This window comes from Sparus aurata, chromosome 8 (assembly GCF_900880675.1).
Source record: "Sparus aurata chromosome 8, fSpaAur1.1, whole genome shotgun sequence".
In the NCBI taxonomy this organism is placed as follows: Eukaryota; Metazoa; Chordata; class Actinopteri; order Spariformes; family Sparidae; genus Sparus; species Sparus aurata.
This window is the reverse complement of record NC_044194.1, coordinates 20,269,052-20,295,903: the sequence shown is the minus strand read 5'-3', so window position 1 is coordinate 20,295,903 and position 26,852 is coordinate 20,269,052. Positions and strand designations below refer to the sequence as shown.

The following is a 26,852-nucleotide window of genomic DNA, read 5'->3' as shown; positions in this document are numbered from 1 at the left end:
AATCAAAAATAGTCAAAACGGCCAATTATACCCTGGAATATCGGATTTCACAACAAATCTAAATATCCCTGACGTCCCACCTTCAAACACAGCCTCATTTGGCCATCCATGAAAAAGCTACTTAACCTCCCACTTTTCTATAGGAATACATATTTCCTACGGGCACTGCACTAGTAGAGTAAAAAAATGGGAATAGTCAAACAACAAGTACAGTACCTCAAAACTGCACTCAAGTACAGTAATTAGGTAAATCTACTTAGTTACTTTCCGTCGCTACATACATCAGTGGATCCACTGATAACCCAGAAGGTTTGCTGTGACTGTTTCAAAAGATTGAAATGAAAAAAAGGTCACCAACGGGCAGAGTGCCCCATGTGGCCACGATTTGTGACCTAAAGGCAGGCATTTAGGGCAGTGGTTGCAGTTACATGAATATTTGATAAGGACCCTCAGCTGAGATACTACAAGCTGTAGTGTTTGTGGCATAAATCCATGTAGCCAACAGCGCACAGGTTCTAACAGGAGCACAACAACTCTTTGATGTAACTTAAAAACAATACATGTAACATAAAGTCTTCCTAAAATGTGTTCAAATTCTTCTGCTTCTGCTGTCTTGCCACTTTCTACGTGCTCTGTAAGGCACAGTGAACTGCCTGTAACACAAGTTCTACTGCTTGTTATCCATTGCAGAAGAGAAGGCAAAGATGGGACACAAAACTATCAAACCACAGCCATGCCAGTGGGTTGACAATGTCAGTCTGTCTGGCAGTTTTCCGCCACTTTTCCTTAACTTTTCCTCTAGTGCCACCATCAGGTCAACATTTTATTTTAGAGGTTGACAGCTCTCTATGTGGGCTGGCTGTTGTTTATTTATTTTGTTAATTCGTGTTTTTCCTGTTTTCACCAATTCCTTGACATGTGATGACTTTAATCCACTCTAATTAAAACTGTTTGAATAATCCACACAAGCAAGTAAACAAATAAAGCAGATATTGCAATGGCACAGAAGAACCATCTAATAACTACAGATGTCAGCCGGTTGAGTCATATTGATTACAAACTCCTGTGTTATTCATCTGCATTAGACAAATAAACAAATTCTCTAAATGTTGCTTCAGTGGGGAAGACACTGTTTTGTGAACACGTACGCTTAACTTTCTTATAATTGTCATCTATTTGATCACTTGATTTGCATCTTTGCTGAACACGAATGTATTCTTAGATTGAGTATGAGATAAGAGGAGTAATAAAAAGTTGGAATGACGACTCGTTGAGTTGGAGAAAAATTTAGTACACAAGTTTCCGAGTTGATGTCATATGATGCTGAAACATGGCGGATGAAAGTAAACATTGGGCTGATGGTAAGAAACTCTTACCAAAATCATGTATTGTATAGTCATTGTATCATTTGCTTTTCTCTTCCCGGATATTCAAATGCTGGAAACAGCAGTCAACGCGTTGTTTAAACGCTCTCAGAGATAAAATGCAAAACAACTTCTTTTAGGCGTCCATGTTGCTCTCACATTCCGTCATGATGCACACGAACACACCGGAGTCGTAAGTGTTTGTGTGGCTGTAGCTTTGATCCTTTTAATGAGGTTTCACTGTTCACACCTCAACATACTGACAATTTTGAATTTCATTGAATTACCCAGCACTTCTGTCATCCAAGTCAGTTTTTCTGCTCTCAGAATTGCTAGTCAGAAATGTTCTTCAGTAACTTCGCAGTGCACCAGATACCGATTTAGACATAAATTTAATATTCTATTTAAGTATTTCTGAGCTTTTGAAACCCTACATCCTATCCCAAACTACATTAAATTATGGAACCAGAAAAAAAACACACAACGCCTTCTCTTGTTTTTTAGCACCTGTCCTGTCCATCCTCACCCAGCCGCTGCCTTCTTCGACCTCCATCGTTATATATTGCTAAAAGGTCACACAGCCTCTTTTAACCTTTCATCTTCGACACCTTCAGGGTCTTCCAAGTGTCATCCCACTCAGGCAGGGCTGGAGAGGTCGCTACGGCAACAGCCATGAAAAGGCACGTTCCCCTGGCTCTGGCGAAATTGGCTCCATCATCGAATGTGAATCTTTAATCACTCAGCGTCACCCCCGGGCCAACTCTCACCTCCACCACGTCCACGTCAGATAATGCCATGGAGATAACGTTCCCTCGTGTGTGTGTTTCTATAAATGTGCACACACACGTCAGGCTGACAGAAACTCATCTGGGAAAAAAACTGAATTAGTTTGTCTAATGGAAACATAGACCATTTCATGAAGTATTTTTCTAATTATCGAAGGTAGAGCTGTAACCTGAAATTACTTTCTTGCTCGGTAAATCCCCTCTATTCATTTATTAATCGAGTACATGTGCATATTTTCTTTTCCACAGGTCACAGATACACACAGCACAGCGACAAAATAAACTCTAATATTAGCGATAACAACGCCGTCATGAATGGGCAGCAGAATTATAAAACAGCGTCCGTACTGCAGATTGTTCCAGAAGCCTCTTATTAGAGACTGGAAGTCTATAGTCTTTCATGAGCTCCCTGCCTGACTCAGCCATCCGGAGTTCAACCTGTGTGAGTCTGAGTGTGTGTGTAGGAGGGAGGATCCACACGTAATGATTACATCGAGTTTATTCCCACTGATTCTTTTACTTTTCCCCTTTCTCTCCGCCCACATCTCCCTGAACGAGAGCGAGAGAGAGACAGAGAGAGTAAGAGCAAGGAGAGAGACGTTATGTTTCACATCTCACTTCAAAAGGATCTCTGGACCTTTGGGACGTCGAAGCCTGTTTCCCATCAGCCAGCTGCTGCCGTAGTCCTACTTATCATTCTCGGGCTTTGTTCATTACGTTTCATAAACATCTGAGAGAAATATCTGCACCAGCAGGCTAGCAGCAGTATGCATAACTATTAAATACTCAGTATTATAAGTGATCCAATTTTCCAATTTTTCAAACACTTGTCAGTTGATAACAGCAGTGGACACATATTTGGCAGCCAAAGCACCATGCCCCAATCACAGGTGGCAGATCCCCAAAACCTTGTCCATAAATCCAGTTTATCATCACCTTTACAGCTCAAATCATATTGATTATTGGTAGACCGATTATCGGCCCTGGCAAGTTATCTTTATAACTGATAAATGTTAAACCCTCTTGTAAAAAAATATAGGCAGAGAATGTTTTTCAACTAAGATGTTATACACATACCTGTTATATATAATTAACTTCTGTTATAATCTGTTAATACCAGTGGACGTTATGCACCAAAGGATATATTCTGCTTTTTAGATCTGCCTTATTTTGTATGCTTTATTTAAAATCACAACCACATAGTCACTAGTCCCTTACCTGTCTGGTTATTGAAAATAGAGTTTAAGATACCAGGTCTTTAAAATGACACTATCATTGGTCATTATTCATTTGAGAACATTGAAAGTAGCGATGGTATGAAAAAACAGGTTTACAATCAGATCTAATAAACAAATATTAGCATTATTACAAATGATTTGGTATGTGCTCAGTGACTTTGTCTCTAGGAGCACAGCGAGCAGTTTGTTAATTAAAACAAATAATTAATATATATCTTATGGTTTTTTTCTGTTTAAGTTTTGCAGTCAGTTCCTCATAAACATCTGGTTAACATTCTTCACCTTGCATGACCAAACCATACAAAGGTAGATTTCCCAAGAAAGAAGCTCTCTGATGTTCCTAAAAAAAAAACTCTAGGAACTTTCATTGTGAAACCACATCAGGGTGACAGGTTTTTCAATGACTTAGAACCCTATTTGAGATAAGCGGGTAAAAAAGTGAGAAATCTTGATACCCAGGAATCAGCACTCACACAAACTCCACAATACACACACACACACACACATACTGAGAATGGACAGTGAGGGAGGGTGAGTTCAGTATGGGAGGGTTAATCAGGATAAATCGCTGACACTAATCCATGGCCTGTCTCACCCTTCTCGTCTGGGTATTTGTTCAGGCAGTGCATCGTGCATTCATTTATATGTAAGTTGACTGGTTGAGCTTCGCAGGTGATGTGTGCTGCAGGGTTTAAGAGCGTCTTAGTGGGCTCAGACACAAATAACAGCACTGTCCAAAAATATAAAGTCATCACTGCATTACAACATTTCAACACTAGAGGGCACTATGTAATATTTGTTATGGTGTGACGTTCATGAAAATATTAAGTGACTATAAATACAATATCAACAGTATTTCAGTTGGGGGAGTAAAATTAATGAAGTATTGAACACTTCAAAAAACTTTAAATAAACACTCATATCATCAAATATGTCCCAATCAGTCCCATTTTCAACTTGGCAGCCAAATGTTAGCAGCAAGTGCAGTTCAGCTTCTTAAAAACTGGAAAAGAGTGCTTGTGTTTCTTACAGTGAGGCTGCTGTACTGGACAGCACTGTCATCACTATCCTGACTGTACCCATTAAATGGAAAATGATCACCACGGCAACTTTGGAGGAACATTTTCTCTGACTGTACTGTGTATTTTTTATTTTCTGTTCTGTTAAAATGGCCCAATATTGCTGTCTGGTTAAAAACCTAAACAAATATTGATAAAATGCATCTAAATACACCCAAACCACCAGTGTGCTCCTTGAAGATGTTAAAGACAGAAACACAACAGGAGTTTATGCATTTATTCTGCATTAGATTTGGCTTCTGTCACATTAGAATTGGATGTCTGAAGAGAGAAATAAACAGCCCAGAAACAAAGCGTTGGACAAACAACTGCAGTATACTGGTAGCAGCAGTTCTTATCTTTGTTATCAGATGAAACCACATCAGTAAATCCCTCTGATGACACTGTGTATCAGTACTGGTGTGAACTTGTGCTTTGCCACTAAATTTTGAAAAGAAAACATATTTCTTAGTCTACACAAGCACAGGCACCCTTGGAAATATTTATTAAAAAACAAGGAACTATGAAATTTGAAGATATATTCAACTATTCTAGCTAGGTTTTAGAACAGCTTGTTGTATAATGTTGAATAGTAATGACCCTTAGAAATGTTGTATCCTGCCCGTTTAAGAACATCCTGACAAGCTGAGATTAAAATGTCTCTTTTTAGATTACAAGTGGTGATAATAGGCAATAAACCGGGGTGAATGCATATCTTATTTTGAACAATAAACCAAGATTTGTCGTAGACAAATGACCTTGTCAGCTGGCAGAATTCTAAATTGAAGTATAAACCCAACACTGTCTCTCAGGTTTTTCAGTAGCTGCTATCATGACGCAGCTAAAAAGTGGTTTTGCAGCCCCACCTAAAAACTACACATCAATAAAATACCTCCGTAGACTGTTCAACTGTTCAATTAACCGACAACTGTCCCTTGGAGAAAACAGAACATTCACGAGTGGAAAGAGGGTGTGTGCATCGTGAGAAATCAAGGACAAGCTGTTTCATACTGGGTCAGCAAGTGGAGTTTTGCTACAAAATAAGAAATCTAACAAAAACATGTCACTGAATGGTTCAAAAGACGTGACACTCAACTGTAAGTGTAAAAAAATAAAAGGTGGTGAGGAGCTGAAGGCCTTAGCTGAGTATAGTTGAGATATTTGTAGAATCAAAATAATTTCTCAGTCAAAACAGGTGTTTTTTGAAAAGTAATAGTTGAACTTTCTTTCAAAGATAAAATAGATGTTTATTATCATTATTGCTATCTATTGCCTTGTGAAAAACTTTAAATTCAAATCAATATCAAATAAATGTGTGTAAGTCTTTCTTTTGCTGTAGTTACCACAATACTGAGAAACTTAATAACAGGGTTCGTACACATTTTTCAAGGTCAAATTCAAGCACTTTCAAGGATTTCAAGCACCCGTACAAACCCTGTTATAAATGCAGAAAAGTTTTGCTGACAATACCCTGCTCACAGTCATACAACAGGAGCCAAATATCACCCCATTAATAAAACCTAAATTGGTTGCCCAAGAGCACCTTAGCTGACCGAGAGAGAGGTAGCGCAGCATAATAGATACGCTCCATTCACCCAGACCTTCCCCAACTTTATCAGCAAACCGATCAGCCCTCTCTTAACTTATCACCTCGTTTTCAAAATCAGCCCAGTAGATATGGAGCACTGTTGATGCCATTTTTCCCACAATGGAAATTTTTCCGCCAACCCAAAGCAATGTGATCCCCTTATCTATTTCTGCACCGCAGCCATCGGATTGCTCTCCATTGAAGTGCTATTGATCTGCCTTGTGTGCTGTACTGGAATAAGGGGGGGGATGTAATCAATACACCCAGCCGCCATCCTCGGTCCTCCACCCTCAGCTGCCTCGCGGTCTTAAAAGGGATGAGGCTCCTGTATCAGTGTTACTTTTCAACACAGTGCACATATGCATGTTGAATACTAATATACAGCACCGTACAAAGTGTTAACATGTGGTGAGAGAAGTATTCAGATCCGTAACTTAAGTAAAAGTACTACAACAAGTAAAAGTGTAACATTTAAAAACTTACTTATGCAAAGGTATGTAAGCACTAAAATACTTTAAGTAAAAGTACTCAATGCGCAACTGTTCTCCTTTTATAGCTGACGTTTTTTGATCAACATTACTGCTGCATTAATGTGTATGTTGCATTTTAACTACTTTATACACTGATGGGTAATTTAAGCTACAACAATGCATCATATTCTATAAGATCATCAAACGTTTCCTGTGAGAATAGCATATCTCTAAAAAGATTCACGAGTTCAGATAAAAAAAACAGCCTGCTTTCAGCTTTGTGACAGCTCATCCTAGAGGGGTTTTAAATAGTATATGAAGCCTTAGAAGTAGGAGAATCTTCTCAACACATAAAGGAACACTTCATCCTTCAGTATCTCACAAAACATTCAAAATCAACACATTTGGCGATATATGGATTTCACTGGGCAGGAAAGGAAGAGTAGTAGAAGTATAAAGTTATAGAAACTCAAGTAAAGTACAAATACCTCACATATGTACAGTACTTGGGTAAATGTTCTTAATTTCATTCCACCACACAAGTTTTACTCCACAATGATAACAACAATATGCCAGTATTGGTGGTTTTTTTTTTTAAAGGTTATTTATATTTGCAGGTATTAGTATGCCACGCCACATGGGGGCAGTAACATGTCAGTGATGGGTCACGTCACACAATTGAGTACGAAATCGACACAGGTAAGCAGCTTTGGTGCTCCTGGACCAGAGCCCTTGAGCAGAGGGGGTCTCGACTACAGAAGATCAGAATGCAGATCATCAGGTGATTCACAGACTTAAAGTTGTAATCTGTAACTATTTTTTTGTTATATTTGCTAAAATTGTCATTATGATCTGACAGTAGAATAAGATCCAAGTCAGCTGTGTAAAAATCCACTGTCTGTGGCTCCACCCAGCTGCTCTAATTTGATTTGCAAGAATCCACTGCTCCTAGATCAACACAACCAATCAGAGCCAAGGGGAGTGTCTGAGAAGTGTCAATCATTCTCGTACATACTGCTGGCAGCCCCCCTCCCTCAAACAGCATGTACTGGGCAGTGCCCCTCCCCCGCACAGGCACAGTGCCTGCTCTTACCTGGTCAGACACTTTCAAGCCCAAACTGTTAACAATAGTGTAGAACAGACAACAACAACAGAGCCAAAAAATGCCCCGCCATTGCCCATGTCAAAGAGAAGAAATAAGAAGACTGATGAAGAAAAGCAGTGTAAAAAGAACAAATTGGACCGAGCCAGAGGGAAAACGTCATTTCAGAGGTGGAGGGAGCTGCGGGATTTGTTAGGACTCAAGAGCGAAGCAGAGTTGGCCACTTTTCTGCTGGACAAGTAAGGACCCCTGCTTGATATATGTTTTATTTAGGGCTGTCAAAGTTAACGCGTTAATAACGCGTTAACGCGTTAATAACGCGGTAACGCGTTAATAACGCGGTAACAACGCGTTAACGCAACATCCTCTTAACGCCGTAAAATTTTTTAATGCGCGATTAACGCTCGGTATTAAAAATAAAGAAAAGCGCATTGTTTGATTTACAGCCATCGATGGCACCTGTAGTCTTGAATAAGAAAGGGAATCAGAAGAAGAAGAAGCAGGGTTGCCTTTTTGGAAAAACACAGTGGACTGAAAAGCGAAAGTGAAAGAAAAATGGAGAAAGGACTTATGAACGACAAATTCACTTTCACTGCCAGATGGTTCGGTCGATAGGACAAAAGTTATCTGCACGTACTGTCGACATGAAATGAGTTACCATTGAAGTACTTTGAGTCTCAAATATCATTTGCAAGCCAAACACACGGCAGATGCAGAGAGCCCACCGCCCCCCCTCGCCAAAAGCAGACATCACCACGTTTTGATCCCATTTAGAGTGAGGGGATATTTTTTGAGCCTTTTATTTTCCTGCATGATTTCAAGTGTTGAGTAAACATTTTCATAAAGCAAGCATATTTGCCCTTTCTTATGTTGTTAAAAGTATTAAGAACATGAAAAAAATACATTAAGGTACATTTAGAACAGAAAAAAATGTTGAATTTTTTTAAATTAATCATTTTTAAAAAATGATTAATTTGCGATTAATCGCGAGTTAACTATGTACAAAATGCGATTAATCGCGATTAAAAAAATTAATCGTTTGACAGCCCTAGTTTTATTATATTTTTTAACCACAAGGCTGAGGTGGTGGCGATTACAGTAATACTCGCAATGGCACATATCGCCTTACGATGTTGCAGTCGGGCTACGTAGCTTGTTGGCAAATCTAGATTGCTAGCTTGTATGCTAACTCCGGTGTTTAGCTTTGCTTTTATGGCTACTGGTTAGCAAAAGTGTCTTTCAAGTGACCAGGCAGTTATACCGTTAGTTTGTGTTCAGTACGCTCTGAAGTGGTTCAATTAGTTTAGAGAAATAACGTTACTCATGCTTCTGAAAGGCAGAATGGCAAAAATGTTGCACCAGGTAATGATTACTTGGTAACTCCGTCTACTGCAATGTGAGGAATATTGTTTGTTACTCGGGATATCTACAGTGATCGGCATGAGGCACTCGTCATTGTAATTTAGTTGTATTGATCAGAAATAGAACAATCATGGCTTATTTTGTTGTTGTTATTTTTAATGTGCCGTCTTGGTTTCCTCTGTTACCGCGTTTACAAGCCTGCTCGTGCACGGCAGGCTCCACTGTGTGGAGGGGCTTTGAAGGCAAGGCTCAGTGCAGCAGAGAGGAAAAAGGAGGGACCTGGGCACTGTGCTCATTCAAATTTTCTAAGTCCAAAACTCGAGACTGCAGCTTTAAGATGGTTCCAAAAACTTCTAAGTGGGCTATTTAAATGCTTGAACACAGAGAGACAAAAGTACGAGGTTTGGTAATTCGTAGTTAATAGATGATTTATTGATTGATTGGTTTACAGTAGTTGGCTGCTACTATTTGCAACCAACTTCAGGAAACTGCTGAGAGGCTCACTATCCACCATTGCTTTAAAAAAAATTCTACTAGAGTAAATAGAGGTGTCATGACTTGACTCTCTCAGGAGGTAGAGCGGGTTGTCTAGTTATTGGAAGATCGCTGGTTCGAATCCCAGCTTCTCCAAGCTACATGTCGAAGTGTCCTTGAGCAAGATACTGAACCCTGAAATACTGAATTGCTCCTGAATGCAGAGGTGAAGTCAGTACAGCCTCAATCGCAGGTAAGTAGCTAATGGAAGCAGCCTCACCTTTTGGCACCTTGCATGGTAGCCTCTGCCATCAGTGTATGAATGTGTGTATGAATGGGTGAATCTGACCAGTGTTGTAAAGCAGCTTTGAGCGGTCAGTAGACTGGAAAAGCGCTATAGAAATACGAGTCCATTTACCATTTACAATCTCTCTTCTCAACAGCTCCGGTTTGGAAAAAAAAAAATGATATCTAGATTCTCAACAGTGCACAAATACTAACCATTTGGTAGTAAATAAGTATAAAGTTTATGTGACACTGGAATCAAATTCACACTGACTTTTAAAAGAACAAATTGAAAGAAACCAATTGATCCTCTGACAAAGGAAAAGTTGAATTTACAAGCAAAGGTTGAATTCTTGAGCATTAAAGGGCACCCTTGCTAAATCTAATGCATGCAGAGGTGAAGTCAGTACAGCCTCAATCGCAGGTAAGTAGCTAATGGAAGCAGCCTCACCTTTATCTCTATGAACCCCTAATTTCAGATGGAAGCACTAAAGAAAAGATTTGAAGTCCAATATGGGAAGAAGGAAGAAGAAGAAATACTGCTGCCAACTTCCTGCACTTTTTGTTTTAAGATAATGTTGAAAAGTCTTATTCTAAATAATCATTTGAACAAAGCTTTGTGTTGGAGTTTGTGGTATTCCAAATTCAAACTTAATCGGTATCGGCATCGGCCCAGAAAAAAAACATATTAGTCAACCTTCAGTCCACAGGTTGTGACTTTCTGCACTTTCTCTAGTATCTTTGTCCCAGTGCCACTCTCCGCTACACTAACAGAGAGCAACAGTAGTTAAGCACACATCACTGTGACTGACGAACTGGATGTACAGAATCACCACAGCAGTGAACATCTAATGAAAAAGAAGGGTTTTTTTAATCAAATATTCTCTAAAGGGAAAACAAATGTGTTATTGTCGACCTCGACAGAAACACCAGCGTGAACCAGACCTGCAGGTATTCAGCATCTTGTCTGCAAGGATGATGCTTAAGGTCACTGAACAAGAAACGATGACTCTTACAGGGCGTCCTGTCTGACCACTATGGAACCATGCAGTTTTGCTTTAGAAATCTAATACACCATTTAGAAATCAATACAGCTCAAATACAGCTTCTCAAAAGGCAAAATGAGCAAGTAAAATAAGTTAATGTCAAGTTAATGTTCTGTGACATCTCAAATCTGAAAAAAATTATCTATAGAAAAAGGTAAACAGAAAATGTTTCCATCATGTTCCCATCATCCTGTGTTCATACAGATGGAGCAGGCCTGAGGGAATTAATCAGTCTAAAATATGTGGATTGTTTTATCAGCAGTTGTATCAATAAACAGCAGTTGTAAGCACACATGAAGGTGACTCACTCTGGCTCACAGGCGAGGAGGAGTGTTCCTTTATAAAACTAACGCAGAAGGACAGACTGGGTGACAGATGGGCGGAGGATACTAATAATGTTTATTGTTTCACAGGAATTCCTCTGTTTCCTCTGAAGATATTTGTGTTGAAAAATGCTGTGTCATTTTTTGCTGACTGCAGCTACTACTTAGCACTTGCCACCAGTGCAGCTGTAATCTATCCTGTGGTTGTTTCTTTGTATTTGTGTGTGTTTATGTGTGTATGTGTGTGTGTGTTTGATCCCATGCAGCCCTTACCTGGCAGATGATTGAAATAACTCCCTATTCAGCATCTGTTGTACTTTCTAACTGGGCTCTGAGCCCTAAATCATCACATCACATAGACACAAGAGGCAAATGCGCACACACACTCAGACAGGCTTAATGCTGCAGGTCCATGGCTCCCTGAACAGTCACCATGGTGATAATACACACGGTTCAGCTTTGATGCTATGCAGACTGTCGATCAGTCCACAACAATAAAATGGGTTGATGACGATTTAATCAGAAATTAATGAGTTTATTGTCTTGGTCTTTTATAGCAATTTTAAAAAACAACGATAATTAACTAGGTCCATATGCTTAATGGATCATTCTGACAGCCATAACTTTGAAAGTATTTCATTTTAAATGTCTTATTTGAATGCAATTACATTTAAATGTCTGTTTCTTTCATTAATATTATATTTTTAAGCATTTATAAGTTGTGTTAGGAAACCCAGCATGCCTAACGTTAATCAGTTATTATAAATTCATCGTCATTGCAACAAATATATTAAAGTGAATATAATAGTCAGAAAGATTAAGACAGACCATGTTAGTTAGTTCAGAAACTCAGATTACTGAACTCTAAAAATCAGCACATTGGACAATATGGATAATCAAGTCTCATGTCACATTATTGATATTATATTGATACACCAGTATTAATATGATCCATCATATATTCAGGTTGAAGGAAGTGTATGTAACCATGAGTGTTTTCAGAGCTTCATCTCTCTGTATTATGAATTTGTTGGCACATTGGCAGCTCCAAATGACAGCAGCTAACTGACAAATCTGAAATTCAAATTCCCTAAATCATGTGACATAACATCAGAAGATAACACAAAGCATTCTCACGCTCAGCCCAGCCTGACTGCGATGATTTGTACCAAAGAATGCCTTAATTAGAGCTGCAACTAAGAACTGATTGTACTGTAGTTGATTATAATCAATCAAAAGAAAATGAATCACCAAGCATTTTAATAATAATCGAATTGCTCCTTTTCTTTGTCATCTTTGGGTTTTAGACTGTTGGTTGGACACAAGAAGCAACCCGATGACATCACTTTGGACTCTGGGAAAAATTAATTGTGGAAATAATTTGCAGATTAATCAATAATGGAAACTAAAATGGAATTCAGAAGAGATCATACCTCTGCCAGGGCCCAGCAGTGCCTTTTAATTTAATCAAGCCTAATCCTCAAATTTAATAGCCCTGTATCTCTCTAAATTTTTAAATACCCGTAACTGCTTGGTCATAATTTAAACTCACCAGATCTAGAATCCACATCAAACTGTACTCACTCATAGATACCAGCAACCCAAAAATGCCTTGTTTTTTATGAAGTTCCATTAATCTTTCCCTGGGAAATGAATACAAATATCAATCAACTGTAAATGTTAAAGAAACATCCTTGGATCTGTCCCTTTATCCAGATCCACACCAAATGTTTTGGCATTCTGGGCGGAGACCCATCCAAATTTGGTGTAGATCAGTTCAGTTGTTTTTGTGTAATAATGCTGACAAACCAACCAACTAATAATCAAATGGACACGAGTGAAAACACAAGTCCCTTGATAGAGGTAATAATCCCTAGTTTCGGCCCCACTCGAGGAACACGGGAGAATCTCCTGATCATTTGGAATTCATCCCTTCTTTCAGAAAGATGAGCATACAGACCAACCAGAATTTGACATGATACGAATAAGCACATCTAAAACATCACAGTTAAGAGAATATTAGACTAATGTGTTGCAGCTAACAGGGCAGGTGTTTATCTAGGATAAATCCTTGCTAATAAGACTCTACAGTGACAGTGCATTGCATGTTTTAGATGAGTAAAGGAACCTGAATGTGGTCCTCACTGGTCTGTTGGCTAAAAGAGCATCATATCACACTGACCTCTGACCTCCGATGAGAAGTGGGCGGAGTGACGAGTTATAAACAGCTGCAGCTGCTGATCAAGGTCGCAGCACTTGAGGTCGACGTCCCAAGATCGAATTCCTGCCAGGAAGGAAGACAAAGAATGCTTGAGGATAACAACACGAAACAGGGAAGGACACACATTAAGTAACGGAGGTATCTGATGAACCTGCGGCACAAACACACATTAAGCATGCAAGTAAGTAATGTTCCTGGATCCGTTTCTTGAATTTGAGGTAACCTTTTACCAGATGTTGCTGCAGCTTGCTTTCCACCCACTTTCAACATCATATCTGACACTGATTAAGCTGCGGAGAAGGTCAATGAACAGAAAGTCCTGTACAAAATATACTGAAACTCATACAACATGCATTTCTCAGATCAGTTTAACTAACCTTATGACCACACAGATATCATACTGTGTCATTAGTCATTTCAATATTTTTTGCTTTGTCATTCAACAATACTTTAACACTACCACAGGCCCAGCCGAACACCACAGTGATATTCTATTGCTGAGTCACTGCTTACATAAACGTGAACAAAACTATTACAACTCTTTTAAAAAGGTAGTAATTAACACCTTATCATGACCTTTTTAAGTGTAATAAAAAAATACAAATCCAATTTTTCATCATGTCACTTATTAAGGCCATTATTTTGATATACTGTGGTATAAAAAAAATACCATTATCATCTACAGTATTGAATTCTCCTGAATTAGGGTTATTTTCTTTTCATGTTTTATGATCAAGCCACACGTCTGTCAGAACATGATATTTTGGGAAATTTCAGTATGTTCAACCAAAAATCTAATCTATTTTCAGCCTATCAAAGGTCATTGTGACTGATAATAACAATAATAATAATAATAATCATAATAATCATAATAACTGAGTGCATATACTGTATATCGGAAAACCTATATTTTTTTGATGATTATTGTTCAAATGTTGTACCATTGCAGTAGTAATGTTTTATAATGCATAAATTATTAACCAAAATCAAAAATGTGTGGCTGTGGAAATAAGCTATGAACAAACAAAAATACATATTATCACCTTTTACATGGATAGGGCAAACCTGTTAGGAACAGTTGCTGATTCACACAATCCCTCTTAAATCTACATTAGCTTCTGTTTGCAGTCTGGACTTATCTGATGTCTGATACACTCTCTCCTTTTAGCTCTGTTTTGATGTCTTTCAATCCCTGAGGGAAAATATTTGTCACTTTTGCTGCTAAATGCTCTAATGTATTCTGTCTGCTGTTTGGTTGAAGCTGAAAACAACTGCCTGATGAGGGCGGTGAGAGTGAACCCAAACAGTAAAGTTGAGGGTTGGAAAACCAATACAATGAGCTGTCTGGATGTCTGAAATTATACATACTCATTGTTGACAGACAGCTTTGAATGAAAGATCAACGTGGTTAATGTTTACGACGATGTTGTGTGTACATTTCAGAATGAGTTTTTATTTGGTTATCTATATCTATATCAATAAATGACAAATTAGTAATATTTGCTACTTCTCAGGAAACAACCCACAGGTAGTCCATGATGAAGGGGTTAAATTCAACCTTTTTTTCAGGTTATAAAAAAATGATAAAAGTAGGACAGGTCATTAAAAATAATCAATAATTATTGATATTGACCGATACAAAACTTCACTATCGTGATAGACTTTTCAGCCCCATCGCCCAGGCCTAAGATAAAGTAAAGGCCCTCACATAAACATGAGCACTACACAGAAAGTAATTAGAGTTATCTCTCCCTCTCTCTCTTCCTCTCTCCCTCTCTCTCTCTCTCTCTCTCTCTCTCTCTCTTTCTCTAGCGCAGTGAATCAAACTTCAGAGAGAACTTGACAGATCACATTCAGCAGGATGGAAACCAATGCACAGCCGTCTCTCATCTCATCCACTTGTGGATTCCTTCAGCCAGAGCAAGAAATCAGATTATTCTAATTTTTCAAATCCATATCCCTGCGCTACAGTCTCCTCTTACACAAGAAGAAGAGACTTTGTAGACCTTGTTTTGCCCTTAACTGAGGAGAAAATGTTCCCTCACTGCAGACTGCAGTGTCTTCACAGAAATGCTGTGTCACTCGTATTAACTTTTCGTTAGAATTCAGTGGCAAACGTCTCTCTGCACTAGCAGACACAGAAAATTACAACCTCTGATGTCTATGCCTTCTCATCCCAAATCCTCAAGATAAAGAGTGTTACCGTACACAGAAGACAGGGGATATGATAGGAAGAAAAGGGACCTTCATATTTATGCGTCTGAATCTGGGGGGATGACATCAGTCAACAGGCTAACAAAGTCAACATTTTAAACATTGACATAAAGCTCAGAGATAATTGGCTGTTTATAGGTGAGAGAAAAGCCATCTGTGGATGTGCACGGCAAGTTTAATTGACTTCATTTGTTACTAAAGTGAACCGGATTCGTGCCGATGATCTTAAACGTAATAACGTTGTGTGCTGAAATAGTTACACTGGGATAATCAATTAATCATTTCAGTCATTTTCTGAAGCAAGAAGCAAGACTGACAAACATTTGCTCGTTCCAGCATATCAAATGGCGGATTTGCAGCTTTTCTCTCTTTCATATCAAAAATGTTATATATTTGCGTTGGACTGTTCATTGCACAAAACATGTTCTCTATTTACTAACATCTGAAAGACTAAAAGGTTAATTCATTCATTAAAAATAATAATTGAGATGTTAATATATTATGAAAATAACAATAGTCGCTACACTGTGCCAGTTAAGAAAATGCAATTAAACTCTCTCTCCATGAAGAGACTGATATTACAAGTTAATGTGGAGTGAAAACCTCTCTGTATCTTTTACTTTTAGCTTTTAGTATCTGCTCAAACTCACAGAGTCTCCCAGACTTGAATATCAATGTGCATACATAATGATGGCACAGCTTGGAACTTTCTTATCCACTGTGCTGGAGATACTCACTGATTCTTCATGTAGAGAAGAAGCTACGGACTGCTGTTCATTGTGAGGTGGGACTCGATATGTGCATTTGCAAAGCACCAACTTTGGTCTCATCCATGGAGCCTTCTCAGCTGTAAAACCCAAACATACTGTTTGAAAACGCGTCCAAAAACATACGCTTTGTGTGGCTGGTACAAGTGGGTTTTTTTCTACTAGTGTTGGGTGTGTTCATTGCTGTGTCTTGTAAAGAAGAGGGGAGAAACACCCACTATATGACTGCAGTGCTCATCACTCACAGCTAGAAGGTCTACCTACTTCATGATACACCCTCTAAATGGTGAAGTTTAAGCATCAAAACTACTTGGTTGGAGTTATAGAAAGATCTCAGGGGTGTGGTCGGGTGAAGAGTCTGCCAGACTGCAGCGAGACTCTACTGATTCACAGCTGCAGTGACTGTTTTCTGCCCCTCAGCTTTCGGGGGCAGAAATGAACCAATTACAGCTGGGTGCACCGGAATGAGGCAAAAACTTCCTTGGATATGTGACATGAAGGTAACATAATATGTTTTATCAGTTAGTTAGACATTCTGAAGATAGAATTTAAAATTCAACAACCCTGCATGCTGCAGTTGGACTGAAATATTCTGTTATTCGATTTGCTTGTGGCAACATATAGATCAATCCACCAGACAATCTAGCCACATTATCTATAGTATCAGACATTTGCTATAGTCTTAAAGGTTGCTGTAAATCTTTGGAGTTTGCCCTTTAAAAAAGCCGTTACAGTCGGTTTGATTTACAGTCTTTTGCCAAATTATGTCCAGGCTATCATTGGTTGGAACATACTGAGCTTATGGGTGAATAAGAGAGCAGTAGGTCATGATGCGGGAGTGGTTTGAGAAGTTTCTGTTAGATAAATCTTATCTATTGTGAAAACTAGGACTTCATTGTTGCTGTCGTGATTCAAGCTGACTACAGCCAGTTTTCTATGAAGGGCAAAACTATACAAGTTTTTACGGCCAATTTTCAAACCTACAGAAGGCCAGCATCTAGTGCTCAAAGGAAGGAGGATGAGAGCGATGCAAAATGTTAATATCAGTATTAATATAAATATTTTATTACTAAATGAGTCCTTTACTGTGTGTAAAATATATCATCAATTCCCACTTTGAGTTGCAGCCAAAAGGTTACAGCCACTTAAAGCTGCAGAACACCAACAGCAGCCTTGTATGGAGGTATAGGTGTTACAGCACAAAGCTTAATTCAGGACTGGAATATGGTGTCTTCATGCTGTCTGAGGTGAGAGGGGACGAGCACTGAGCTCAGTGTCAGAGCCGCAGTAACACTCATTTTATATGTTGCCGCCTCCAGGCTCCCAATCTGCTAAGCCTCAAAGGTGTTCATCCTCACAGTCCTCCCCGACACCTCTGTTAGAAGCACTGGATCACAAGCTCAGGACGTGTTTGTGGTGTTTGATTTGTCTCTTTTCTCAGGAACAGTCATTTTCTTTCCCAGGATCAATAAAGTGGACTAGGGATTCAGTGCAGGGACACCACAGGTATACACACAGCGCTGAACAAACACATGGTTCAGGAAATGGGCCTCAAATTAAGTACAAAATAAAGAAAAGACGATGAAATGTGTGTATCGCTCAACAGTACACAAAGAGATTATATCAGCAGCGCAATGTTAAGTAACATATCTTTCAAGTTGTGGCGCTTAGAGTCAAATTATGATGATCCCAAAATACAGAGAAGACAACATGTAAATAAAGAACATATTTTTTTCTAGTCAGAATCAAATAATTTGCACTGTGAGGATAAATCTATTCATCTTGGGTTCTAGTTTTGAATCCTTTCCTACAGGCCAGTAAACCATAAGGTAAAAAAAAAACATGTGAAAGACTTTGACCTGAGCTCTGTGTGGTTACACAGCCCAGGGTGCTGCCAATCTGTGTAGACTACCAGTTTCTGACATGAGAAACACATCAATAAGATTGCAACGGTATTAAAAGTATTTTTTTGGCCTTCTATGGCTTTATTGATAGTACAGCTGAAGATATGACAGGAAACAGGGTAAGAGAGAGGGGGAGTGACACGCAGCAAAGGGACGCGGGTCGGGAGTCGAACCTAGGTCTGCTGCAGAGCCTCGGCACATGGGAAGTGCGCTCTACCACCTGAGCTAAACGGCGCCCCGGTATGAAATTTCAACAGTACGCTAACCATCTCATAAAATATCACAGTTGAACTGTGTCACAGTACTACATTATTTTATATCAGTTACAATGCCCTTTAAAGCAATGAAAACAAAAGGGTATTTTTGGTTGAATATTGTGTTTTGACAGATATAATTCTTGACATAAACTTAGAATATACATGTGGAAACATACACACCGTTATATATACATACATACTGTTGCGAACCTAACCATTAAAAAAATCATGTTTCCTGACAGTCCCCGCTAAACAAACTGTATAGCAGCTCCTACAAATTTACCCTGAAATACAGACATGTTGCAAATGGCGAAGCCAAACTTGTAGAACTACACCAGTTCTATACAGATTTAATTTAAACAGGGTTAATTTATCAGATTTTACGTTGCAACAATAATTCAATTGGAATTTGTTTATCAAATAAAACTGTAATAAGGAAATTAATTTATAATAATTAAGATGAATTATTCATCACATGTCAAGCAAACGTTTACTGATTATGTACTCGAAAATGTGAGGAGTTGCTGAAACCTTTGGGTTTTGAACTGTTGGTTGGACTATAACTGAAACAACTGGTTGATTTTATCAATTAGTCGGTAACAGTAAATTCATCTCCAACTATTTTTTTAATCAATTACCCATTTAAAGGGTGTCAGTGGCGAAAACAAATACTTTTAGGCTACGTAGCTTTGACAGTTGGAGTTGCCCCAAAGAACAACATTGCAGCCATTGTGTCATCATGTCACACTGCCATCTGAGGCGACCTACTGGACTGATTCCAAACTTTGTAAGTATGAATCACTTACACACCAAAATATGTAAATGTACGCCCCTGTTCAAAAATATTAAACTTCCCTTTAAGTAATTTTTCAAGTAGCAATGCCAAACATTCACCTGTTCCAGCTTCTAGAATATTAATAGTGCCAGCATTTTAAATCTTTAGGTTTTGAGGTGTTGGTCAACAAAACACGAGTACTGAAGATGACATTTTGGCCTTTTTTTTTTCTTTTTTTTTTTTTACATTTCTTATGAACATTTTCACAGATTTTTGAAAAGACCAAACAATTATTTAATTATAAGCTAGTTATTAGCTATAGTCTAAGGATGAAGAAAAGAAGTCAGTTGATTGCATTTCAGAGACAAAATGATTAAGTAAAAACATTATTGCTACTTTAATCAATGATGAAATGAGTTATTTGTTTGAGCACTGGGCAGATTTTAAGGAAATCATATTAAAACTGTCCAAATGAAAAGCCTCTAACCTCTTGATTTGACAACACTGCAGTGACGGTGACTTGTTGCAGGCCTACACAAGGACCCTGCAGCTAACATGTAATGAGAGTCAACGGCAGGTCATCGGCAGTGAGTCACACCTCAAACGCCGACCTGGGCGAATGAATCGATGCTGTAATGATCCGAGGGGGTGTGATACTGAGCTCACCACAGAGCAGCAGAGCTGTCAACTCCCTTACAGCGGCAAGAGGAGGTCACGGGGATGGATGGGGTTGCTATGGTGCCGGACATCTAAATGTGCAGTTGATCATCTGGACCGAGGACAGCTCCGAGTGGCAACAGCAGAGCAGGGAATTGTTGACTGGCATGCTCCGAGTCCACACATCTTTCACAACTGCACAACAATTCCTTTCAAATTCCGAAACTTGAACAGCTCCCAATGAATAACTGTAGCCTGCTGCAATTCCTCAAGAGGAGAGATTCAGCTGAGTAATGGTGCCTTAGTTGGACAAGATCAGAGACCAAAACAGTCAGCTATGTATATTTCCTTTAAAATATCTGGGAAGTTGTTTTGCTTCTGGTGCCTACAGAGTTGTTGTTTACTGGTTTGAAGCTAAATGACACCACACCCAGATTACACTTTTGTAGAGACACAAACACTGGCACAAAAAAGGAACAATTAACACCACACATGACAACTCTAACTGCATTTTAGAAGGCTGCAGCAATGCAGGAAAAGTGGACATTTTTTGCTTGACTGCACCTTTCCAGGCACAATGATTGGTCAGATATGTTAATTATGAATTCATAGATCAGTTAAGATTTGTATTTGGCTGCCACTAGAGTGGAAGGCTGCATTATTAAAGTGAAAAGACCTCTGCTGCATTCATAACTTGAGTCTGCAGTTTTACAGTCACAGAGTTCACAGTGGGTAAGGGAAATGCGTGGTGTCCCATGGTGCAATGCTGCAGCAACTGCCTCTACCTATGGATACTATTGCATCCATTGCGTCAAAACATTTCCCTCCTGTTGATGTCCCCTGTAAAAACCTTCTCCGCGACTTTCTAGACACTGAAACACAGCTGCCAAACAGATAACGACCACAGGTTCACACAGCGGCGGTTCGTCCGGCACTCACCCCGCTCTATCTGCGCTTTGGCGGTGTCCAGCTGGTGCTCCGTGCCGATCTCCCCGATCACTATCAGCATGTAGTAGCTGCCCCGGTTGAATGGCACCCCTCGCCGCCGTCTCGCTCCTCCTCTACGGTACCGTAGTCGCTCCTCGGACCCAGGCGGCGTAGCGATGTAGCCCTCGTCTTCCTCCACCACCGGGAGCGCACCTCGCACCGGGATCTCCATGGCAACAACCCCCGGAGCCGACGCCGAGGCTGACTCCATCGCCATGACAACTACCGGAGTGAGCGAGGAAGAGTCTGGTGAGGTGAGGGCGGGGGAAGGGGGGGTGGACGGGACTCGGTGGGTGAGGAGGATGCTGAGAGGTGAGGGGAGGGGGGGAGGTGAAGACACGGGAAAACGTGGTAAACAGCCAGGAATGTTAAACAAAGGTTTATTTCTGGTGGGGCTTTCAAAATAAGAGCGTTTTGGTGAATTGCTTTCCCAAACTTGTCAAATGATTGTCAAATGTGATTATTGACCTGCGTATTCACAATAAGCATTAAGTCAGCTAGCTCAGCCAAAAAAAATAAATCTATAAATCTATAATATTTTAACATCCTGTGCTGAACTTTTCTTTCAAGTTAGAAAACATACAATGGTAAAGTTCTGAATCGCCAGCTGGCTGAGTTTGAGGTCACAAATGATGCTAACAACAAGCTGGCTAACCTTACCTAGTAGGATGCTAGCCTTGCACATCTATCCCACCCAGTCACAAGGCTATTTAGCGTTAGGCTTAAACAAGACATTTGCCAAATTCAGTGAATAATTTTAATAATTTATTTAATAATTTTCCTATTTTTTTCTCACTTTTTGTCATGCAGAAGTTTGACATTCTGTTTTAATGGACGGTAGTAAACTCTTACCTTTTGTGGCTTGTCCAGGTTTGTTTCCGAGTAAAGCTAAAGTTATCCATTATGTTATTCGGTCATCCTCACTTCTCTTGGAAATAGTTTTTAAATACGGTGTTAGTGTTTTGTTTTACGGTGTCTCCATCTTCTCACATAACATTACAAGACACTATTTGTTTTTGTTTGACAGCTTAAAGCTTCTCCTCTGGAGTTATTTTAACCGTCCAGACAGGTAACGTGGAAAACTGGTAACTTTTACTGGGGTCATCCCTATGTTCCCACCTCGTCTATTTAAACCCAGTGCAGCATGCATTAAATAAATTCAACCTTCATGAGGGCTATGATGTTTTGCTTTTGTTGACACTGTTTTGGACAGGTATTGGTTCACCTGGTCATGACTGGAGGAGGATGTTTGAGGTACTGCTGAATGGTGTTGCCTGGCTGGCATTGGGATCACTGGTGCTGCACTCCGTTGGTTTACATCCTACCTCACTGACCGCCAACACTTTGTGCAAATAAGGGACCACAAGTCTGGGTGTTCGGGTGTTTCACTGGGTGTCCCCCAGGGGTCAGTCTTGGGTCCACTCCTCTTCATCATCTACCTCCTCCCCCTGGGCACAATCCTCCGTCATCATGGGATCCTCTTTCACTGCTATGCCGACGACACACAGGTCTACATCTCCTCCAAACCCAACGCCGCCATCCCTCCCAACTCCCTCAGCACCTGCCTCGAAGACATCCGGAGCTGGATGAGCAGGAACTTCCTGAAGCTCAATGGCAATAAAACTGAGGCCCTGCTCATCGGCTCCAAATCCACCCTCACTAAATCACAACACACCCCAGCCCCACCCATCATCATCGACGGATTCCCTGTACCCTTCTCCCCACAAGTCAAGAGCCTCGGCGTCATTCTGGACAGCACCCTCTCATTTGCACCCCACATCAAAAACATCACCCGGACTGCCTTCTTCCACATCCGAAATATCTCCAGACTCCGCCCATCACTGTCCCAGTCCAGCACCGAAATCCTGGTTCATTCACTTGTCACTTCCCGCATCGATTACTGCAATGCCATCCTCACCGGACTCCCCACCAAACTCATCAACAGACTGCAAATCATCCAGAACTCAGCCGCCCGGATTATCACCCGCACCAAATCATCTGACCACATCACCCCTATTCTCATCCAACTTCACTGGCTCCCTGTACAATACCGCATCCACTACAAAAACCTCCTCCTCACATACAAAGCTCTCCACCATCTAGCCCCCACCTACCTCTGCAACCTCCTCCACGAATACAGCCCCTCTCGCACCCTCCGCTCAACCTCTGCTGGACTGCTAACCATCCCCACACCACGCCTCAGTACCATAGGTGCCCGAGCCTTCAGCTGCTCGGCACCCAGACTATGGAACTCTCTCCCCCCACACATAAGACAGTCAGACTCCATCACAACATTCAAATCCAAACTCAAAACCCACCTGTTCAAACTGGCATACTCACTCTGACTGGTCACTGTCCACTACACTTTTCTTTTCCTTTTTTATATCAATGTTTGTTTTTAATATTCTGTGATATTATGTGGTGATATTACTCTGTGATTTTATGCTTTTATCCTATGTAAGGTGACCTTGGGTGACTTGAAAGGCGCCATCAAACAAATAAAATGTATTATTATTATTATTATTATGTTTGAGGTACTGCTGAATGGTATTGCATTTATATATATATATATATATATATATATATATATATATATATATATATATATATATATATATTTATATATATATATATATATATATATATATATATATATATATATATATTACAGGTGTTTCTATTGTTACCTCCACCCCATTTCCACTACCTAAAATCAGTTAGATGTGTTGCATTATATTTGAGGACCAATAGAATAAACAATTGTTAAGATATTGTGAAACACTAAACTATCCCAAAACTAATTTTTGAGTATTGTATGTCAGGGTAGGCTAAACACCAGAAACGTCTTTGAATAAGACGCCACAAAAATGATCATAATGTTGAATTAACACATCTTTAAAATGGTTTCAAAAACCCCTCATATGAAGGTAGAGATTATTAAATCACTGAAGGACTGTATTAGAGAGTGTTTTAAAAGTATCCAAAAGTCATACATAGTTAAAATAATACTCTGGTGTGAACCCCACATACTGTATATGAGTGGTACTCTAAAGTCTCTTATATTAAATGTACTTAAGTATTAAAATTGTGCATATTTATTCTTGTATGTAGATAGCCTACTGTGCAGCCTATTTATAGATTGACACATTATCAAATCTGATATTCCGAATTTTTCTGATTATCAGAGACTGTGTTTTTATTTAATTTTATCCAGGGGCAGATACAAGAAAATGTAATTGATAATGTGCTTTGGCTGTGATGCAGCATGTATTCTGCAAAGTAACTAGTAACTAAAGTTATACATACATGTATAGGAGAAAACATATTTGCATCCAAATTGTAGTGGAGTAGAAGTATAAAGTAGCAGAAAATGCAAATACTTCACTATAGTATGTGTACCCTACAATTGTGCTTAAATCGATATATTTGAGTAAATGTACTTAGTTACGTTCTGCTACTGGTATTAGACTGTGTTAGTTTAAGCGAGGTGCGCCTAATAAATTGGCTAGGGTGTTTTTTCATTTTTCAGTACAATTAGATAGGAGCTATATATGTACATGTTCCATACAATAGAAAAAATGTAAAAAGGAGCCAATGGTTAATAGTGAGTAAGCAGCTCTCCCCTCCATTATTTATTTTGTACATTTATTCCTAGATATATATTCTTGAACAGCTGCCTATGCACTATCTGGCCACTTAAAGTAGTGACATTAAATTAGTGAAAACAAAAACAGAGCCTGAAGCTTCAGCATTTTACTGTGTCAGAGCTAATGTGTTGAAAACTCGCAAAACCTGAGAGAGACAGCTGGAGCATAACAATAAACTGTGACGCAGGAAAAATTTACACATTTTATGGAGAGGACTGTACAGATAGTTTAGCAGGATTTATTAGTAAAACAGGATTAGACCACTCTAAACGTCAATCAGGCCCCGCTGCTCCCACTCAGTCTGCGTTTAGGATTCAGATGATGTATGAATGTAGTCAGCCTGGTGCAGAGTATGTGGAGGATTTATTAGAATAATCTGTAGAATATTAAAGGACAATTTCTCCAGAGCTCAAACATGTTTTATACACACACACGCACAAGCACGCGCACACACACACACACACACACACACACACACACACACACACACACACACACATACAAAGATAAAGGCAGGAGAGTGAATGCATACCAGCCTTAAAATAGCCTCTTTCTTCTCAGAGAAATGTTCCTCATTGAGCTTTTCTTCCAGTTAACCTTGAGCATGGCACATTTCAGTGTGTAGCAGAGGGCGTCTCAGCATAAACTGTCAGCACCACACTGAGGGGATAATAAGGAGAGCCACACCAACTTCTGTCATACCTCACAAATCAGTCTGAACGTCCCTTTAACTGTAATTATCATTGATGTTGCTGGAGATGTCTGCAAATATCTGACCCAGTTATACAATTTATATCGATGCTGATGGAACATTTTCCGAAATACTAGACCAGCAGACCCAATAAAGGGTTCATATATTGTGAAAAATTCGTGAATTCAATTTGAATTGGCTAAAGTCTGTACGACTTCATCAATTTGGTGTAGTTACTACCTGCTCTAGTCAGCTGTGTTTGTAGGAGACTGTGTGTAACATCCCACGGTAGCAGTGTGAAGATACCTCATATGGGTTTTTCTGCTGCAGGTCTCTCTGACAGTGAGTCAGCACTTCACTCTATAAGACGACTCACACCACAGTCATGCTTCCCTCTAGTGGTAATAAACCAGACTCCCAACTCACTGCAAGTGAGTGGATGATGTAAACTGCAATACAGCTTTAGATTATGGCTGAGAAAAGACCTGACAGAATACACAGTTTGTGGGATTTTTTCTATCGGAAAAAACAGACAAATGTTTAATCACACACTGATGATTCTTCCCAATATGTCACTTTTGATTTACAGTTAATTCCTATTTTTCAGTTGAGAGTCAGATAAATCACACTGATGTAGTCAGTTTGGATTAGATTTACGTTGCATTTTGATTCCAATGACCAGATAGTCAACATTACTGTATCAAGATTATCTACAGAGACTGTGAATTTGCCTCTTATTCGCCATCTGCAGGTCAATTGATGTTCAACATATTGTTGGATTAAATCACTTAGATTACTCTATATATTCTACAACCATCAAATGGCTATGTGCTATATAGATAAAATGGTGTATTTGACTGTGTATTTATAAGTCTAGTGCATCAAAATGTCTGCTGTTAATAGAGAAGTGTACCAAATAATAAAACATAGAATATGAGAATAAAATGAGGGTGGCGGGTAGCTCACCAGGTAGAGTAGGTCAGCTAGTGATCAGTAGGTCACTGGTTCAAACCCCAGCTCCGGGATGAGCTGAGCTGCATGTTGAAGTGTCCTTGAGCAAGATGCTGAACCCCAAATTGCTCCTGATGTGTGGTTGACACCTTGCATGGCAGCCTCTGCCATCAGTGAGGGCCCTGCAATGAGCTGGTGACTTGTCTTGGGAGTATACCCTACCTTAAAACTGTTTATACAACAGCAAGGTAAAAAAAAAAAAAAAGCGGATCAGAGTAAATGATATGCTTTGGATTAATTACAAGTTGTGCGAGAAGAGAGTTCAGTTTTGTAAAACATTTTAAAAAACACTTGTCCAAACTCACACCGTGGTTGGTTTGTTAGATAAACCCAGGTGTTGGTAATTAGATCATTAGTTAATTAGTATGCACCGGATGAGCCGCTGGGATGTGACTTTTCCCCATCTCTCCTTTGTTCCACTATCTCAGCAAAGCATGGATATTTTTTTCCTGTAGCATTCCTTTGTATAACAGACATTAAGAAAGCAAAACCTTAACTGAAATTCAAAAACTAATAATTTGAATGTCAAAGTAAAAATCTTATAACAGCAAACCAAACAGTCACTCTCCAGAGTCACAACGCAGAGAAGAGTGAACGTCAGTGGACCAGTTGCTGATGGTTGAGTT

The 26,852-nt window shown here is 39.5% G+C and overlaps 1 protein-coding gene across 1 annotated transcript in view; it reads right to left on the bottom strand.

Annotated features, from left to right (window-relative positions):
* map1ab (microtubule-associated protein 1Ab) overlaps positions 1 to 21,109 on the bottom strand; it is a 79,561-nt gene extending 58,452 nt beyond the window's left edge. Inside the window, exons 1-2 of the mRNA XM_030426446.1 lie at positions 20,830 to 21,109; positions 13,278 to 13,379 (exon numbers count right to left, since the gene is read on the bottom strand). Of these exons, the coding sequence (XP_030282306.1) occupies positions 13,278 to 13,379; positions 20,830 to 21,094 (367 nt within the window). The 5' untranslated portion in view covers positions 21,095 to 21,109. The remainder of the gene's footprint in view (positions 1 to 13,277; positions 13,380 to 20,829) is intronic.
* Between the last annotated feature and the right edge of the window lie 5,743 nt (positions 21,110 to 26,852).